This window comes from Monomorium pharaonis, chromosome 1 (genome assembly GCF_013373865.1).
Source record: "Monomorium pharaonis isolate MP-MQ-018 chromosome 1, ASM1337386v2, whole genome shotgun sequence".
In the NCBI taxonomy this organism is placed as follows: domain Eukaryota; kingdom Metazoa; phylum Arthropoda; class Insecta; order Hymenoptera; family Formicidae; genus Monomorium; species Monomorium pharaonis.
In genome coordinates, this window is record NC_050467.1 from 34062571 (window position 1) to 34080206 (window position 17636).

At 48.0% G+C, this 17636-nt stretch overlaps 1 protein-coding gene across 1 annotated transcript; it reads left to right on the forward strand.

The window, feature by feature from the left end:
• Positions 1-263: 263 nt before the first annotated feature.
• Positions 264-2000, forward strand: LOC105828857 (vegetative cell wall protein gp1-like). The gene is made up of 2 exons (XM_036291610.1): positions 264-669; positions 1009-2000. The coding sequence occupies exons 1-2, from the start codon at positions 264-266 to the stop codon at positions 1998-2000; spliced, it is 1398 nt and encodes a 465-aa protein (XP_036147503.1).
• Positions 2001-17636: the final 15636 nt, after the last annotated feature.

Sequence of the window (17636 nt, forward strand, 5' to 3'; positions counted from 1 at the left end):
TGCTTGGCTTGCCGGTTGCGTCGATGTCTCGTAGTCGGGCGTCGGACTCGGCGTCGGCGTCGTCGTCGGCGTCGGCGTTGTCCTCGGCGTTGTCGTCGGCCTCGGTGTCGGCGTCGGCCTCGGCGTCAACGTCTGTCTCGGCGCCTTGTCCATTCTTGCCACGTTGATCCTTACGTCTCGAATCGGTGCAGCGTCGGCTGTTGCTGGCGGCTGCACTCCAATGGGCATACATGGATTCTAGTGGCGCAAGACATTTTCACAAAATGGCTAATCGCCGAACCGCTCCGGCAAGCCACCGCTTCCGCCGTCACACGGATCGTCGAGGAGAGGGTTCTGACGCAACATGGCTGCCCCAAGGGTATCATCACAGACAACGGACGACAGTTCGAGAGCCGCGAATTCCGAGAATTACTAAGCGGCGCGGGAATCGAGCACCGCAAAACATCACCGTATTCACCACAGTGCAACCCCGTAGAACGCCCCAACCGGACCCTGAAAACAATGGTCGCGCAATTCACGGGAACCAATCATCGCCGCTGGGACCAACGCTTACCACAACTGGTATTCGCAGCAAACACAGCAGTACACGAAAGCACCGGATACACGCCCGCCTGGATGACGTATGGACGAGAGCTAATGCCACCAGGGACTCTACGGAACCAACACGAGGCAAGACTAGAAGAAACGAACGAACCGACCGATAGGCCCGCCAAACGACTGCGTTAAATTCAAAAACTGCAGGAAGATTACAAAATCGCCGCCCGACGCCAAGACGAGGCAACCGCGCGCCAGAGCCGATACTACGATCTACGAAGACGAGAATGGAAACCCACGATCGGCAAACACGTCATGCGGCGAGAACACCCTTTATCGAAAGGCTCCGAAAATTTCGCGGGAAAACTAGCGCCTCGACACTCCGGCCCGTACACCGTACACAAATACATCTCGCCTGTCATTGTCGAACTCTGCGATCAAAACAATAGGCTCCTCGGTAATATACACATCAAGGATTTAAAAGAGTGCCCGGACAACGAGCAATAACAAAACCGAGAGTATTAAAGACGCGGCAATACGGACTGGAGGAGAACAGTCAGTGGTCCACGATGGTGCGACAACGAAGCACGCTCCGCGAACGTCTCGCCCGAGCAATCACCGGACCGCCGAGGATGCCCGTCAGCAGCCGCCCGTTCGAGGCATTCGCACGGCCGCCAGGAAAGGACCGTCCCCGTCGGGAGGACCGGGCCAGCGTACGACCACCAGTCGCAGCCGGGGATGCCCCATCGCCAGCTCCACCGCCGCTGCAAGGGCCCCGACGACCGGCGACAATCCGGCAGCGAACCACCAGCTCCCGCCAGGACCGACTGTACGCGCAGGACGCTCCGACAGCCGCCGCCACACGCCGTGAGATCCTAGTTCGGACGTTCGGATCTTCTTTGTCCGACCTAGACGATGACGACGACGGGGGCACCACCGGGACAACCGAAACGACAGCCGTCGAGCCCCCCGTCATACCGCCACCACCAGCGGTACCGGAACTATCCGCCCCGCTGCCGGACCTGACGCCGCTGCTCGCCGCGCTACCAGCGGCCTCCGACCACGACCGCCCGGACACTCCGACAACAGCACCACCGCCACCCGCGGACCCGCCACGGACCGTATCACCGCTGCCACCGGTACCACTGCCGCTACCACTGCCTCCGCTTCCTGCCTTGGTTCGGCCAACGCCGCCTCCCTCGCCGAGACCGATACCGCCGATGCCGCTACCAGAGCCTACGCCTCCACCGCCGTTCGCACCGTCACTGCCGGCGCCACCATTGCCGACTCCGCCGCCTACACCACCTACGGACGGGCCCTCCACGGGATACTACACCCCTTACGGAGAAGCAGTACGGAGCATCCCGTGGGACCGTATCAAGCCGGGGCAACGTTACCGCCACAAGGCCCACGGGTTCAAGATCATTGTAAGACGCGCCCGCGACGGTACCTTCAAAATAAAATGAATACTTAGTAACTCGCGCCGGGATCTGCCGAGGAGGAGGTGTAACGAACCGTTATCCGCGACCGGGATAAGCCGGTGAAAACATACGAGGCCGTTACCCTCTACCTCGTGTAGGTACCCCGCTCCTTACTTTCCTGCCCCTCTCGTCATCGTGTGGAGGGTATAAAAGCCCTCCACCGATCGAGAGAAGGCAGATCTTCCCGATCAGCGGACTGAGCAGATCGTTTCCTCCAGGTGAATTGAGCCTGGCCTCCCAGAGCACGGAGTGAGTGCGAACCTAACCTGAAATCCCGTCGACACAAAGTGAGTGTCTCCCGAGTCGCGAAGTGAGCGACGACACACCGACACGATCCTCGTCCCGACCACGAGGTGAGTAGTCCCACACCACCGCCGGGGACCCCGGAGTGAGGGGATAACCGGCACCGCGAAGATCATCCTCGCGGGATGATCACCGGCCGCGCGAACAGCTGATATCGACGAACAGCTGACTCCGCCGAAGCACGCGCTCCGCCGTCTACCGCATCGCGAGTACCGCGCAGTCGCGCACCGCCGTAGCCAATCACGGTGCCGAGCCGATCGACGAGGCCAATCCTAGCGACGCCCCGTACGGCGCCGGCGCGACCGAAGCGAAGGGCCAATCCCGGCACCGCCAACGCCGACACAGGCACCGTCACGCGCCGCACGGCAGAAGCTGTACCGCCACGAACACCGCGATCTACGAGACCGACCGCAACCGCCAATCAAACACCGACTGTCAGAGCGACCAATCAGAGCGCCGTACGCGCCCGCGCCTCGCGACATTCGCTCCCCGCAACCCGGGGCACTACCTGTACATATTAGAATAGGGCAATGTATATAGTAGCGTAGGATATTATCATTTATAATAAATCATAATTAACCGAACGTCACACTCGTCTCTTTATTCACTGAGTCCACCGCCCGGACCCTGAATCCCGCGGCTATCCGCGTTAATGATTCACAAGCACGATTCTCGGTTACAAATTAATGATAGTGCGTTTACACGAATGTGAAGAAGCGACGCGTTCGGGATATTTGTGACAAGGATGCGATGTAATTACATCAAGGTTAAATAAACCAACTGTCTTGTTATTGTTATACAAAAACGAAATAGTGTTGTGTTTCTCACTTACCCGAAATCCAAACTGCGTGACTGTTCCTGAGGTCGAGGGAATCCTGGTAACCTGAAAAGAAGAATTCTAATAAAATACGAGACCGCGGGTAAACCGAAACATTAAAATCATACTTACCTGGCGAAGTTCCCGTGGGACGACCAAGGCGATCCTGGAGACGATCCTGAGACGACGGCAGCACCTGAAATAAAAGAAACAAGCGATTAGTAATAAAATCTAGTTAAACGTCGTGTGTTGTGAAAATCCGAGTGAGGGTGATTCGTTCAGTGGCAGCAGCCCTTCCGGCGGATACCACATCGACGAGCGTTCCGGCGTTCCTGAGCAGAGCGACGATCCCGGAAGGCGATACCTTGCCTCTTGATGGGCATAAAGAGGCTGGCGACCTGTGAAAACCTGCAACAAAAGGATTGTGAGTCTTTCTCTGTCTGAACTCGTGAGTCACGTCAATCGATTCTCCGGTCACAACCTAACTCTTTTTTTTTAACGGAGTGGAAATCCTCATGGATCCCCGGGTCTCCGGGAATAGCCCGGGGTATGCCGGACTCCCGCCCTCTTGGGTTCGAATTGGACCTTTGCGGTCTCGCACCCTCGGAGTGTGACGGGCGGACCTACCGGCTAAAACCACTCCGGATGGCCGACTGGGCGTTTCATCGAACGCCTCGGGAACTGCTGTAGCATTACTTCCGCGGAGCCCGCGCCCTACGGGTTATTTAGCCCTTCGTCCCGTGGGAGGGCGGGAGGGGGGACAGAACTTCCCCCTAGCCCGAGGGGGGCCATCTACTTCTTCGGGGGGATCAACCTCGCGTTGAGGGAGGTCGGCCAGGCAGGGAGGGATCCCGGTCCCCGCCCCGAGGCCGTGGAGGGCCGCTTCCCCCGGTCGCCGCCACCCCCACCTTCAAGAGAGGGAGAACAAGGGGGGGCACGCGACTCTATGCCTCTCGCCCGTGTCTCGACATAAGCGGGAACCGGGCAGAGGGGAGCGGGCGGCTGGCGCCAGGCGCCGCGTTCGCCCGTCCCCCGCCTACACACCCCGACCAGCGCCGACTCGACGACCCCGGCGGAAAAAAGGCGCGGCGCCGCCGTCGTCGACGCGGTCGACGCGGCGCCGCCCCGCCCGTTCCGCCCCAGACGCCGCTCTTTCCCGGAGCGGCGCGTCTTCGGAGAGGGGGGAAAAGGGAGGCAAAGGGCCCGCCCTTTTCCGAGAAAAGGCGCGCGACCCCCCCCCCCGACCCATCCCTTATTGACCCTTGTTATCGGAGCGAAAGTCCCGTCACGTTCGCCCCCCCGGGGGGGGGGGGCGAGCGGGGAGAACCCGACGCTAGTCGCGACCAGCGGCATCCCCGCAGCCTCCCCCGTCGTCATCCCTTGCCCCTCCGGGTGATTCCCGCATCCCTCAGATCCGCCAGAACCCCCCGGGTCAGAAACCCCCAGGCGCCCGCCACCGCCGCCACCGTGCGACACGACCTGGACAGGCGCACGACCACCCTGCGCTCGACGGGTTGCAGGGGGTAGTGAGTCCCAGATGCGCACAGTAATAAACGGACACAGCAAACTGAGTAAAACGGACACAGTAAAAAACGGACACAGACCAAACGGACACAGTAATAAACGGACACAGTGCGAAACGGACACAGTAACAAACGGACACAGTGCGAAACGGACACAGTAACAAACGGACACAGACCAAATGCGCACAGAGCGAAACGGACACAGTGCGAAATGGACACAGACCAAATGCGCACAGAGCGAAACGGACACAGACCAAATGCGCACACTTCACATGCTCACAGACCAAATGCATACACGGAAAGTCGCAAACCCAAGTGATGCAGTGAATGCACGCACACACACACACACACACACACACACACACACACACACACACACACACACACACACACACGCGGGAGGGGTGCAAGGGAGGCCTTCGGCCCCCCTCCCGCACCTACCCCGTCCAAGTTGCTAACCTATGTGGACTTTACTCTGCTTGCAATGTACATGGATTGCATTTGGTCCGTGCGCACGTGCAGTGTGCGCATGTGCAGTGTGCGCATTTTGTCTGTGTGCATTTGGTCCGTGCGCATTTGGTCTATGTCCGTTTCGCACTGTGTCCGTTTCGCTTTGTGCGCATTTGGTGTGTCTGTTTGTTACTGTGCCCGTTTCGCACTGTGTCCGTTTCGCTCTGTGCGCATTTGGTCTGTGTCCGTTTGTTACTGTGTCCGTTTGGTCTATGTCCGTTTGTTACTGTTTCCGTTTCACTCAGCCTGCTGTGTCCGTTTATTACTGTGCGCATCTGAGACGCTCCCGCAGGGAGGCCATCGCCCGCTCCAGGTCGACACCCCTTCCCTCGTTGGCCCAGATTGGCGCCCCATAAAGCGCCATCGACAGAATTACCGACGTGTAAAGTCGCCGCGTTTTCCCTCTCGGGTTCCCACATTGGAGAGCAGCCGCGACAACGCCGTCACCGCCCTCCCCAGACGTGACGCGAGGCGGACGAAATGCTCGCGGTACCGACCGCGGTCGTCCAACACCAGACCCAGGTACCGGATGGAGCGGCCTATCTCCACACGGCCACCCCCCACCTGGATAGACCCGGGTCGCCCCCTCTTTTTAGCCGACACCCGAAGGCCGAGGGCCGCGATGCGTCCGACCACCGCGGCCACCGCGTCGCCCGCCCGCGCCTCCGCCTCCCACCTCTCCCACCCGGTCGCCAGTATCAGTGTGTCATCCGCGTAACATCCGGCAACCGGGGGGCAGGGGGACCCTGAGCACGCTGTCGAACGCCAGGGTCCACAGGAGCGGCCCCAACACCGACCCCTGCGGAACCCCGTGCGTCACCCGGAGAACCGGCTCCCCGGGTCCCCTCTCGACCAGCAGCCACCTGTTCGAGAGATAGCTCCGCACCATCCTACGGAGGTGCTTAGAGTCCACCCCTCCCTTCCTCAGGGCCCCCCTGATGTGGCCCCCCCCCCACGGGAGGGAGTTGAACGCGTTCTTAATGTCCAGTGACACCGCGATCAACCCTCCCCCCTCCTCCTTACCACGAGTCACCATCGACTCCACCTCTCCCTCCGATGGCGTCGATGGTGGACCTGCCCCGCCTGAATCCGAACTGGGACTCGTGCAATCCACGAGTCCCGTCGGCCTCCAGGCATCACGCGATCCGCGAGGCCAACACCCCCTCGAGCATCTTCCCGAGCTCGCCCAAAAGGCAGATCGGTCGATAGGCCGAGGGGTCCTTGGGCGACCTGCCCTCTTTCGGAAGCAGCACCAATCGTGCCTCCTTCCACACACCGGGGAAGTCCAATCGGGGGCTTTCACCCCCTTACCCCGGAGCCGCCCGATGGCCTCGCGGATCTCGCCCGCGGTGACCCTCCACCCCTCCTCGACCGGGGGCCCCCCGTCGGCCCCGCCCGGTCGGCGACCGTCCGGCCTCCGCCGGGTCCGCCGGAAAGAGGGCCCCCACGATCCTCTTCATCGGGTCTCCTCCCCCCTCCAACGGGGGGGAGCCCCGTTCCCCCGCGCCAACTTGCCCATGACGATCCTATAGGGTCTCCCCCACGGATCGTCATCTATGGCGCGGAGGAGCTCCTCCCAAGCCCTTTCCTTGGCCGCGGCTATCGCGCGACCGAGGAGCCTCCTAGCGGCCCTGTAGTTCTCCCACGTTTTCTCGACGGCAGCGAGGAGCCCGGGCGAGGAGGAGGAACCCCTCCTCCTCTTGGCCCTCGTCCAGCCCCTCCTGGCCCCGACCGAGGCCCGCCGTAGTTCGGCCAGTTCGTCGGACCACCAATACACCGACCGCCGAGCCAGCCGCCCCACCCTGGGCATGGCGAAGTTGCACGCCCAGGTGAGGAGCCCCGACAGTACGCGCGCCTCATCCTCCGCGCGGTCCCCCCCAAGGGAGGGATCTCCGGCGCCCGTCCACGTCCCGGCCGTGAGGAAGCCGTGGAGCCGATCCGGGTCCAGCCTCCCCACGGCCCACCTCCTGAACGGCTCCGCCGCGGCCGCGGCTGCCGTCGGGGCTGTCGGTGAGGCCGCGTCCGCGGTCGAAAAAATGGAGACGGAACCTCTGCCGGAGGGAGGTGGGGGATCCCCTCCCACAGAGGGCTCCACGAAGGAATCCAAAGGGCGCGGAGGACGCCCGAGTATCGGGCACCAACAATGCGCCTCAGGATTGTCCAGGCGAATCTAAATAACGCCCGCCGCTCCTCTTCCTTTTGCCGCTCCCGCCCGCAGGAGAGGGAGCCCGGGCCCCCCGACCCGCGACGGCGGCCGCCATCTCGGGCCTCCCCGCCAACCATCTCACGAAGATGGCGTCCAACCTGGCCATGATGGCCGCCTCCTCGTCCACCCCGGCCAGCCTGCGCCCGATCCGGGCGTCCACGGCTCCCTCGTCCGGGATGTCCCTCCTCCTTCCCCCCAACGTGAAAGGAACGAGCGCGACCAACCTGTCGCCGCCCCCCATACCGGTCGGTCTCCCCCCCAGCCCGCGGACTTCTCCGTCCGGGACAGGCCCGCCACCACCCCTTCCCACCAATCGCGGCGGGGAGGGGGGCGGGTCCACGTCCATGTCTCCCCGAGCTTCGGCGCTCGGCAAGGAGAGCCTGGTCTCTCGGGTTCCCCCGTGCCGGAACGGCGACCTGATTCTCGCGGCCGCCTGTCGTCGCTCCGACGCCGGTAGCTCGGCCGCCCTATCCCGGAGGGCCCGGTTCTCGTCTCTGAGCTGGCTGCTCTCTTTCCTGGCAGCCTCCAGCTCCCCTCTGAGGGCGGCCATCTCGTCGGCCGCCCTTTCCTCAGGTGGTTTTTGCGCTCGCAGCGACAGCAGCGTGGCGCACGCTGCCGCCCTGCAAGTCTCCTCCCGAATTTGTTTTGCGACGGTGCCCTTGAGGCCCCTGGATATTCCTGCGCACTTCAGGACCGCCTCGGCACTCGTCGCGATGGCAGCCGCCAGGTCGTTTACCGGTGCCCTCCGGTATTTCTCGGCATATCTCTCCATAATATTAGACCCCTGTTTCCGGAGCTTCTCGGAAAGCCCGGTCATGGAGTCCAATATTGCCCTCTCCTCCTCAAGGGCCAGCTCTTTTCTGCTGGCCTCCACCAGGCGTTCCTTGGCCAGAGCCAACTTGACGTACTCGCCAGTGCACAGTGGTCCAGGAGACCCAAAAAAGTGGCCAAGAATCCGACTTAAGATGTAACGAACCTCCCGTCCGCCGGCATCACCGACCGCGCGCGGTCCGGCCGAACATCCGCCGGACCGCACAAACGGGCACCGGCCCGTCCTAATCGTCCGCATTAAAAAGCGTCGAAACGAGACATCGTCTCCGCTCCGCGTATTTCCCCGCACGCTCCCAACCTCCACGGGGGGGGGGGAGCAAGTGCGGGGAAACCCGAAGATCCGCGAGGATCCCCGATCCTCCACCCGAGCGGGTATAAAAAGCCGCTCCGGTGGAGGCTGCGACACTTCTCGCTCCGACCGTACACTGGATTCCGATCCCGACCAGAGTACGATCCTGAGAAGCTTCCTGCGACCGGCAAATAGGGTAGAGTGTTCTCCGCCTTAACCGAGAGCTCTCGGTACCGCTCGCACTCCAGATCCTAGTCGTCTCCGTAGCAGAGGGTAGAGCGTACTCCGCCTTCGCCGAAAGTTCTCGGCTACGGACTTTCCTTAGTCGCCCGATCACCCGGCTCGAACACCACGGGGGTGGAGAGTTCTCCGTCTCCCTCGAGAGATCTCGAGATCGACCGGCGTTCTCTCAAAATCTCAGAGAAATCATCGCGCGGCGTAAACACCCCGCGCTTCACGCCGCACACCGCGCACCACCGGTCTCGAGGCATCGGCAGTTACCGCCCGCCATACCGCTCGCCTCACCGCGCCACGAAGCGCCGTTTCGCGCGCCAGGGCCTTGCCCGCCGGCCCGTCACCGCGCACCGCGATCATCAAGCGAACTACGCACGCGACAGCAAAACAGCTGTTTTGCCCGCGACGCGAGAACTTACATACACACACACACACACACACACACACACACCACACTTGTAAATAGCACCTTCCGTCACACGACTCACCGACACATCAACGACTGTAAATAACCTGTACATAATTACGAAGTATTAAAATACATATCTACTCTTTATTTCGGAAGAAAACTGCGTCTATTGTCTCAGGGACCTTCTCACACCCGATCCTAGCAGACTAAGCCCGCGTGGGAAATACGGTCCGTTACAAAGATAATTTCTATTTGAATTGCACAATTACGTACTAATATAATGTTTTCGAGATCGCTGATTACGAATATGATATTGAAATCATAAAAATCAAAATGGCGGATTCACAATGGCGATCAACAATGGAAAAATGAATTTAATTTGCTCAAAATGGCTTATTACTTTCTAAAAAATTTGCTTGATGTACTATATGATGTTGATATAATGTGATGTATCAATTTATATGATATTTTTGTTATAATAAAAATTATTTTGTAAATGCGTCTGCGATTAGCCTAAATATAGTTTCCAGAGTCCACCACGAGGAGGTTGCAGCGCGACTTAAGACTCCACTTTTTTATCTTTTTTACTTTTTATTTTTTTATTTTTTTTTATTTTTTACTTTTTTATGTTTTTATTATGTTGTATTTTGGGAGGTTTTTAAATATTAAACATGTTTTTAAATTAGAAACTTTTTTTATATAAGTTTTTATAAATTTCTTTTATAATATTTTGTGTTTGTATATATATCACACTTATCATAGAGCCAGTACTATCTGAGTTTTGTACTCTTAGCATTTGCATTCTCCATCCGATAGCTCAAGTTTATCTAACTGCTGCTCATCAGTCTCTGATAATCCAGTCCAGTTTAATTCTGTTGCTTCCACTTCCTCAGTACGTGCTTCAAAGGTAGTGCCTTGTACATTAGGAGTTAGAAGCAAGTTTCTGACTGCTTCAGGTAAAGATAATCGTTTCCTTTTTCGAATTCGAGAATCAAGACACATCGTTGATAAAATGGGATCTGATGAATCCAATGCTCTGTTGAATACATCAGTGAGGTTTGCTGTACGGCTATGCTTTCTGGAATAAAATTCACAAAAGTTCTTATAATTTTTATTCCTAGCTTCGGAAGCTTTTTCTCCAAGCATCCCTAAAGAAATGCACTATTTCTAATAATCTGGCTGGAATGCATTAAGATTTTGTGTACTGTCGGTGGCATAGGATACCATTTGTACTCAGAAATGTAAATCTCAGCAGTAGATCTACAATATTTTTCAAATAGATTAGCATTGAGAGGAAACTTACAAGAAAGAGCAATTAAAATAATTCGAAAGTTTTCAATCAGTGTTTGGTTTAAACCAAGACAAGTAGCAAACAGAGCAGGATCTTGAAATGTTCTACGAGCCGTGTTACCGTCATTACTGGTACCACTACCCCCTTGTTTAGGCACATCAACTTTTAAACCTAACTTTTCCCAAATTACTTTTTGAATATAGGCCTTTCGCTCTGCAAATTTAATTTTATCGTCATTAAGTCTCACTTGCCATTTTTGTATGTCCAATCTATACGCAATATGCAGACAGCATTCTAAAAATCTGATCCATGCGTGTAAGGAACTTAAGAAGAATATAATTAATAACAGAATTTATATTCTTCTTTTTTGAATATTGCTCGAAAATCTCCCTTTTTGTAAATTCTGTCATTGTCTCCAATAAAATATTTAGAATAATGAAAATCAATATAAATATTCAAAAATAAATATACATTAACAATGTTATCCAATAAAATATTATTAAAGTAATCTATTATAGTACTGTATTATACTGTAGTAATCTATTATAATACTGTGTATATTGTGTATAGAAGGTGCATAAATGCAACGTCGAATGATATAACATACATAAGCAGAATCCCCAGATGAAAAATCGGTGAAAAATTTTAAAATGCTGCGCCTTTTATTCTATTGTGTGCGTTTCTTTCCTTACGAAATATTGAAAGCCGCACGCCGCCTAATGGCGGAGCCACGTACTACAGCAGGGTAGGAAAGAAGGAGGAACAAAGTCTGGAAACCCTAAAAAATCTCGAAAAATATGGAAGATGCGGAAGTGTTTCAGACAAAAGTTGTAGGGTTTGGAGAGGGATAAATAATAATAAAATTAATTTTTGAAAAGCTCAACTTTTTAAGATCATATGACGGTCATCGTCATTTTTTTTACATAGAATTATATAATTTTTTATATATAATATGATTCCTTGGATTATTCTGCATATAAAAGTATTAAGGTATAATTGCCGGAAAATCAATAGTTTACGAGATATTTTATACTTCATTCTGACATTTTTCGACATAAAGTATAAAATATCTCGTAAACTATTAATTTTTCGACAATTGTACCTTAATATTTTTATGTTCAGAATAATGAGAGGAATCAATTGATGCAAAGATAATATATAATGAGTACATAGTGAATCGACGCAGCGGTGCTTTGCGCGCGACATAGGAAATTGCACGAACTACAAGCGCCGACCACGGCGCAGGAACTTAGTTTTCATGAAATTTTTTCATCAAATCTAAAAACGAGCAAATTTGAGCAAGCTAGGATTGTAGTATATTTAATACACTTCACATTAATGTTTAAAAAAATTTTTTTTGAAGTGGAGTTTTCTGGATAATCAAACGGTAGCAGCAACATTAGTAAAAATTACGCAATTCATAAGTAAAACACTTTATTTATTAAATTAGTGTGCATATTTTTTAACTTTTTCTGTCTTCTGATGAAGTTTCTACATGAATGTGTAAAACAAAATAAAAAATGCTTATAAAAATAATATATAAAACTAATAACTAATTGCAACAACGTAAGCTTCCTAACGAATAATTAATTCCTATTTTCATATTCGGACATACATCAACAGAACAATAATTAATTATTATGCGTAAAAATTGTTTCATATGTTCATTAACATGTCTAGATAATGATGACATTTTTTCTCAATTCTGTAATTGACTCTTGGCCACTTTTTCGGGTCTTCCGGACCACTGTGGATCGGCGGCTCGGTCGTCGAGCCTAGAACGGTAGTGAGGATATAGCACGTGCCTCAGAAATCGGCCCGAAATGTGCAATTCCGCACTGACCCAAGCTACGTTCCGTATCACGCATGATACGCGCATGGTGCATCGTTCATCTTTGTTGTTTGTCTGACGTTAAAGGAGGATAAATGATGCATTGTGCGCATCATGCGTGAAACGGAAAGCAATCCTATACTACTATATCGGTATAACCTAAAACTTTGCAACTGCGATGCAAAAGTCTAAATCCCATGTTTAGCGCGATCGAGTTTAATTTAGACATCTACATTTATAGTAATCTAAAAAATAAAGTAACATTGTACAAACCTTTCCTTTCTCGCTCTTCTTATTTCTTCTTCTTTTTGTCTCATTCTCTCATTCTCTCTTTCTTCCTTCTTTCTCTTTGTCTCTCTCTTCTTTCTTTTTATGCCTATCTTCGTTTTCTCTACTTTTCTTCCTCCTTTGTTCATGTGTACTCATTTTTCGACGTATAGTGTAGGCCAGATCAACAACGAAATATTTACGCCTGCGGTGGAAGATCTCTTTTCGTTTGAACTTTCGAGTCGTCACTAGGAGAAGGAAAGAGGGAGATCTCCCAGCGCTTGCGCAGTTCAGATGCTCACGCTAGCAGGCTGCATGTGCGGTGGGAGATCTACTCTCTCTTTCCCTCTCCTAGTGACAACTCAAAACGGAAAGAGACAGCGAAAAAAGGATGGAATGACTCTCTGTCGCTTAACACACCGAACCGGCCGAATGTTGCCGAGCACGCAATAGCTCATGCCGAACGCAGCCGAACGTGCGAGCCTCACGGATCTCTGGGTGCGTTCGGGAAGACGCTATTAAGGCCATCACACAATGCCAGGCAACAGGCAATAGGAATAGGAAATAAAGAAAGAGAGAAAGAGAGAAGATGATCTTTTTTTTTCTTTCTCTCTTTCATTATTTCTGTTCTTATTACCTGTTGCCTGGCATTGTGTTTAGGCCCTTAGCGCTATCAGCATCAGTCTATCTTCATTATTCATTAAGGCTGGTATTCATAGTCAAGTCTTATATTTAAGATCGTCTTAAGTACGGTCTTAAGATGCTATCAACCAATCACAGAGCTGTATTAGCATCTTAAGACATTACTCGAGACTATCTTAAAATAAGATTCGACTATAAATACCGGCCTAAAAGTAGAACAAGGATAGACTGATGCTGATAGCGCTAATAGCAAACGCACCCAATGTGCAATGAGTTGCGTGAATACGTTCTATCGTAATTATTATTGCATGAATAGTGAGATAATGACACTGTAATTTGAGGTTTATTAAGAATTAAAATTTTTTAAATTAATTATTCTATTTTATTAAATAAATTATTTTATTCATAATTAAATATCATAACAAATAAGTACCATATATTACTCTTATGAAATTACTTTATAGAAAATAAAATAATTAAATTTTCATAATTTCCTATGCATATTTATTTTTAAAATATTTAAAAGAAAATTTAATGTTTCTATTTTTATTTATTTTGAATGATTTTATCTTCATTAAAATTATTTTATATAATTATATTTTTATTTTAATTTATTCATTTAAAAAATTATTCAATTTAATTTATTAATTTTATAAATATTTCCCATTTTTTTATTTTTTTGTCAATGTTAACTATTTTTTTCAATCCATATTAAAATTCTTTATAAATTTTCTAATCTTCTTTAAAATCCCTTCAATGTAAATGAATTATTTTTATTAAACTAAAATTTAAGAGCTCCCGCACAACTTGCATAACGCATAACATAAATGCATAAGAAATTCGATTGGTTGACACTTTACTTACGGACAAATTAATTTGCTTATGTACATACGCAATATGCGTTATGCAAAAGTCTATGCGGGGCTTTAAAGGTGCCTTCTCATGCTGACTCTTGACGCTCATTTTCAACGTCAAAAGACATTACGTGACTAAAAATAAAGATACCCATTCGTCATTTTTAGTCACGTAATGTCTTTTGACGCTGAAAATGAGCGTCAAGCGTCAGCATGAAAAGGCACCTTTAGTCTAGTTTTCGACGCCATTTTGGCTTTAAAACTAGAAGATTGTCTGGACTCTCCCCTTTAATGATACTAGTTTTCTCAGCTGAACGTAGCTATTTTTTCGTCTTATGCACGACAGAAAAGTTTAGTGATTTGATTTCTGTTTTCGATTTCCGATTGACTTTAGAAGATAAGGTTTTCAGGAAGTCTTCAACAAGGAATCTTATTATCAAGGTATTCAAGAAAATATTAGTTTATTATATGTTTATACTTTTTTAGTGTGCACAATGATTTTTTGAATTTGTTTAAACATAACAATTTGTTTAAACAAATTACGAAAATCGACTTTTTCAGAGAAACGAATAGCGCCATTTAATTGTACGGGAAAAATTACATAGAAATCAATAGTTACTGTAACATACACTTACATTAACCTCACTTTCCATCTTTAGAATTTGTTGAGTGTTTATGAAGCTGGGAAGTTCTGGCTTTATTTACACACAGAAAAAAAAAGTAATATATGTGACATATGTGATTGCGGACTGCCAATTACATAAAATACTCAGTACAGTAATATTTGCTATTAATGCAAGTACAATGTTGATACTGCAATAGCATATATCATTGTATTGAGTATATCTGTAATTGGCAGTCCGCAATAACATATCTTATTGAATATATTACATTTTTTTTAGCGCTCTAATTCTATTATTTGTGATGATTAAACAAATAATTTTGCTTATTACACAGGACTGCAGGGTTTTTTCTTCATTTGCAAGAGCCTGTGGAGGTACTTTGTGTGAATTTCGAGATGCTGAGTTCGAGTCTGTTGCCCGGTTTGCTCCTATGTCGGATTATTTTTGTCAATTTCGAAAGTGTGTGATTGATGGGCATTGGCCCATTAGTGGTCGGCTTGACTAGCGGAGGGATTGGAAGGGTGACTATTGGAAGCTTTATTTTAGGTCAAGAGAACATTTTAGACGTGAAAAAATTTTTGGGAATTTGTTTATAACAAAATTTGTTTAAACAAATTACGAAAATCGACTTTTTGAAAAAAAAAACTAATAGCACTACTTGATTGTATGGGAAAAATTACATGTATTATATTGCCAAAAATGTTTTTATTTTGTTATAATAATATTATAAACAATTTTTTTGTACCCGTTACTGTCGATGGCTAGACTAGCGGGGAAGGAAATTTGAAAAGTAACTATTGATTTCTATGTAATTTTTCCCGTACAATTAAATGGCGCTATTCGTTTCTCTGAAAAAGTCGATTTTCGTAATTTGTTTAAACAAATTGTTATGTTTAAACAAATTCCAAAAATTTTTTTATGCCTAAAATGTTCTTTTGACCTAAAGTGAAGTTTCCAATAGTTACATTTTTGATCCCTCGCTGGTCGTATGGGTAGTAATAAATACAGACGAAGATAAATTATTTATAACATTACTACAGCAAAATAAAAAAACATTTTTGGCAATGTAATACATGATTTCTATGTAATTTTTCCCGTACAATCGAATGGCGTTTAGTTTTTCTCGAAAAGTCGATTTTCGTAATTTGTTTAAACAAATTTTGTTACAAACAAATGTAAAAAAATTTTTTTACGCCTAAAATGTTGTTTTGATCTAAAGTAAAGCTTCCAAGAGTTACTTTTTAACCTCCTGTTGGTCTAGCCATGGGTTAATGTATAAATTACATATTTTCGAAATTTACGATAAATCTGACATGTAGGAGTAAAACGAGCAACAGATTCGAATTCAGCACCTCGAAATCTATATAGAGGACCTTTTCTGGATTTTGTAAATAAAAAAATAAATTGCATAATCCTGTGTTGTCATTAACCTTCGCTTGACCGACCCGGGCCTCAGAGGCCCTTTTGTTCGTTTTTATTGAAATATTTTTTTTTTTTACTTAAATTTCAACAAACGGAAAGTGAATTAGTGAAGTCAAATACAAAATTAATAGAATGGAATATTTAGTTTGAATTTTCATCAATAAATTGCGCTTATAGGACTTTGTATAAGTTTACCTTACACAATTGACTGACCCGGGCCTCAGAGGCCCATTTGTTCGTTTTTTGATATTTCTATTACTATTTTTATTGCGGCGTCATTTCGATTGTATGAAAATTATATTTACATTATATATAGTGATTATATATAGTGATATCTCTATTTTTAAAATAAATTCAGTGATTTTTTGCAAATTTTCAGTGATTTGAATTGTTGGATGTTGTGCTGACCACGGTAAAAAAAATAAACTCTTCACCGCTATCCGTTCACACGTCTTTTTATCGACAATCGGACTATGTTGTGGGTATCCACGCGGCACAATAATTAATACAGCTTTTTAGTAAAAAAAAGAGATTTATTGAAGCCTCAGTTTGGGGCGGGTTCACAAAATTGGTTTAGAATAATGCGATTCTAATCGACTGTCTATCTTCGCGTCTGGCATGATTGTGTAAAGCAGCAATTAATTTATTTTATAATGAAACAAAAGGTGGCGTTGACACATTAGATCAGCTTTGTCACGCCTACACAGTACAAAGAAGAACCAATCGATGGCCTAATGCCTTCTTCATGAATTTGATAAATGTTGGTGCCATTGCTGCTTTCATCATCTATCAAACATCGTTTGAAGTTCGAGAAAAAAGAAAGCAAAGCATTCGGAAGAAGTTTTTGAACGATTTGGCGGATGAGCTGACGTATAACCATATTAGAAAACGAAGCCACATAGGCTTGAAGCGTTTTGATCAATCAATAATCGAACAAGTGATTAGTCCAAGTGCATCTGATGAAGCTGGCCCGTCAAATGAACCAAGAAAAAAGTCTGCCAGACGTCGTTGTTATCTTTGTCCATCGAAGATTGATCGTAAAGTAAAGCAGTGTTGTGAAAGATGCGATAAAAACATGCGTATGCAACGAGCATGGTGTAACCGTTCTTCTCTGCGTTGCTTGCCACAGAAACACTAATTCGTCTGATTCTCAATAATTTTTTATATATTTTTATTGTGGAATAAATATTCCTAATAAATAATTAAGTTTTAAATAAAAAGAACTGCAATTTTTGTATAAAAATTCACTTTTTTGTATAGGGGGCCTCTGAGGCCCGGTTCGGTCGCGGCTTCACAAAAAAGAGCTCGGTCAAGCGAGGGTTAAAGAAAAAAATAATTTAGAACAAAGTAAATCGTGTGAATCTGTTGTCTCACCATGTCTTAAAGCATTTATCATTATATTTAATTTTTTCTATGAGCTTTTTTAATTAATGGGAAAGCAGTTATTTTTAAATGTAAACAATATTCGTTTTTTTATAATAATATTTTTAAAAAATCTGTCTTTGAAAGAATTGATTTCATAAAATTAATCGACGTTAATAAAATACGTAAAGTCAATTCTGTATCGAT

What these genes read in the sequence shown, in the direction of transcription:
- LOC105828857 (XM_036291610.1), top strand. Translation starts at nt 264, where the DNA reads ATGGCTAATCGCCGAACCGCTCCGGCAAGCCACCGCTTCCGCCGTCAC. An exon ending in CTCTACGGAACCAACACGAG is followed by an intron (nt 670 to 1,008) that starts GCAAGACTAGAA and finishes ATACACATCAAG; the next exon opens with GATTTAAAAGAGTGCCCGGA.